The 2302-nt window shown below is 66.9% G+C and overlaps 1 protein-coding gene across 1 annotated transcript in view; it reads right to left on the bottom strand.

The window, feature by feature from the left end:
• Positions 1 to 1436: 1436 nt before the first annotated feature.
• Positions 1437 to 2302, bottom strand: part of LOC138864958 (golgin subfamily A member 6-like protein 25) — a 4513-nt gene continuing 3647 nt past the window's right edge. The window contains exon 6 of the mRNA XM_070133612.1: positions 1437 to 1658. Coding sequence (XP_069989713.1) covers positions 1437 to 1658 — 222 coding nt within the window. The remainder of the gene's footprint in view (positions 1659 to 2302) is intronic.

The raw sequence follows: 2302 nt of genomic DNA, 5'->3' as shown, positions 1-2302 counted from the left end.
GCCTCGGCCAGCTCTTCTTCGGCGTCTTCCGTCCGCTCAACGACCTCCTCCGCCTCGACCAGCTCCTCTTCGGCGTCTTCCGTCCGCTCGACGACCTCCTCCGCCTCGGCCAGCTCTTCTTCGGCGTCTTCCGTCCGCTCGACGACCTCCTCCGCCTCGGCCAGCTCTTCTCGGGCGTCTTCCGTCCGCTCGACGACCTCCTCCGCCTCGGCCAGGTTTTCTTGGGCGTCTTCCATCTGCTCGACGACCTCCTCCGCCTCGGCCAGCTCTTCTTGGGTGTCTTCCGTCCGCTCGACGACCTCCTCCGCCTCGGCCAGCTCTTCTTCGGCGTCTTCCGTCCGCTCGACGACCTCCTCCGCCTCGGACAGCTCTTCTTCGGCGTCTTCCGTCCGCTCGACGACCTCCTCCGCCTCGGACAGCTCTTCTTCGGCGACTTCCATCCGCTCGACGACCTCCTCCGCCTCGGCCAGCTCTTCTTCGGCGTCTTCCGTCCGCTCAACGACCTCCTCCGCCTCGACCAGCTCCTCTTCGGCGTCTTCCGTCCGCTCGACGACCTCCTCCGCCTCGGCCAGCTCTTCTTCGGCGTCTTCCGTCCGCTCGACGACCTCCTCCGCCTCGGCCAGCTCTTCTCGGGCGTCTTCCGTCCGCTCGACGACCTCCTCCGCCTCGGCCAGGTCTTCTTCGGCGTCTTCCATCTGCTCGACGACCTCCTCCGCCTCGGCCAGCTCTTCTTGGGTGTCTTCCGTCCGCTCGACGACCTCCTCCGCCTCGGCCAGCTCTTCTTCGGCGTCTTCCGTCCGCTCGACGACCTCCTCCGCCTCGGCCAGCTCTTCTTCGGCGTCTTCCGTCCGCTCGACGACCTCCTCCGCCTCGGACAGCTCTTCTTCGGCGACTTCCATCCGTTCGACGACCTCCTCCGCCTTGGCCAGCTCTTCTTGGGCGTCTTCCGTCCGCTCGACGACCTCCTCCGCCTCGGCCAGCTCTTCTTCGGCGTCTTCCGTCCCCTCGACGACCTCCTCCGCCTCGGCCAGCTCTTCTTGGGTGACTTCCGTCCCCTCGACGACCTCCTCCGCCTCGGCCAGCTCTTCTAGGGTGTCTTCCGTCCGCTCGACGACCTCCTCCGCCTCGGCCAGCTCTTCTTGGGCGTCTTCCGTCCGCTCGACGACCTCCTCCGCCTCGGCCAGCTCTTCTTGGACGTCTTCCGTCTGCTCGACGACCTCCTCCGCCTCGGCCAGCTCTTCTTGGGCGTCTTCCGTCCGCTCGACGACCTCCTCCGCCTTGGCCAGCTCTTCTTCGGCGACTTCCATCCGCTCGACGACCTCCTCCGCCTCAGCCAGCTCTTCGGCGACTTCCGTCCAATCGACGACCTCCTCCGCCTCGGCCAGCTCTTCGGCGACTTCCGTCCGCTCGACGACCTCCTCCGCCTCGGCCAGCTCTTATTGGATGTCTTCCGGCTGCTCGACGACCTCCTCCGCCTCGGCCAGCTCTTCTTCGGCGTCTTCCGTCCGCTCGACGACCTCCTCCGCCTCGGCCAGCTCTTCTTGGGCGTCTTCCGTCCGCTCGACGACCTCCTCCGCCTCGGTCAGCTCTTCTTGGGCGTCTTCCGTCCGCTCGACGACCTCTTCCGCCTCGGCCAGCTCTTCCTGGGCGTCTTCCGTCTGTTCGACGACCTCCTCCGCCTCGGCCAGCTCTTCTTCGGCGTCTTCCGTCCGCTCGACGACCTCCTCCGCCTCGGCCAGCTCTTCTTCGGCGACTTCCGTCCCCTCGACGACCTCCTCCGCCTCGGCCAGCTCTTCTTCGGCGACTTCCGTCCACTCGACGACCTCCTCCGCCTCGGCCAGCTCCTCTTCGGCGTCTTCCGTCCGCTCAACGACCTCCTCCGCCTCGGCCAGCTCTTCTTCGGCATCTTCCGTCCGCTCGACGACCTCCTCCGCCTTGGCCAGCTCTTCTCGGGCTTCTTCCGTCTACTCGACGACCTCCTCCGCCTCGACCAACTCTTCTTCGGCGTCTTCCGTCTGCTCGACGACCTCCTCCGCCTCGGCCAGCTCTTCTTCGGCGTCTTCCGTCCGCTCGACGACCTCCTCCGCCTCGGCCAGCTCTTCTTCGGCGACTTCCGTCCGCTCGACGACCTCCTCCGCCTCGGCCAGCTCTTCTCGGGCGTCTTCCGTCCGCTCGACGACCTCCTCCGCCTCAGCCAGCTCTTCTTGGGGGTCTTCCGTCTGCTCGACGACCTCCTCCGCCTCGGACAGCTCTTCTTCGGCGACTTCCATCCACTCGACGACCTCCTCCGCCTCGGACAGCT

The sequence above is a fragment of the Penaeus vannamei genome, chromosome 19 (genome assembly GCF_042767895.1).
Source record: "Penaeus vannamei isolate JL-2024 chromosome 19, ASM4276789v1, whole genome shotgun sequence".
Classification (NCBI taxonomy): domain Eukaryota; kingdom Metazoa; phylum Arthropoda; class Malacostraca; order Decapoda; family Penaeidae; genus Penaeus; species Penaeus vannamei.
This window is presented reverse-complemented; position numbering and strand designations above follow the sequence as displayed.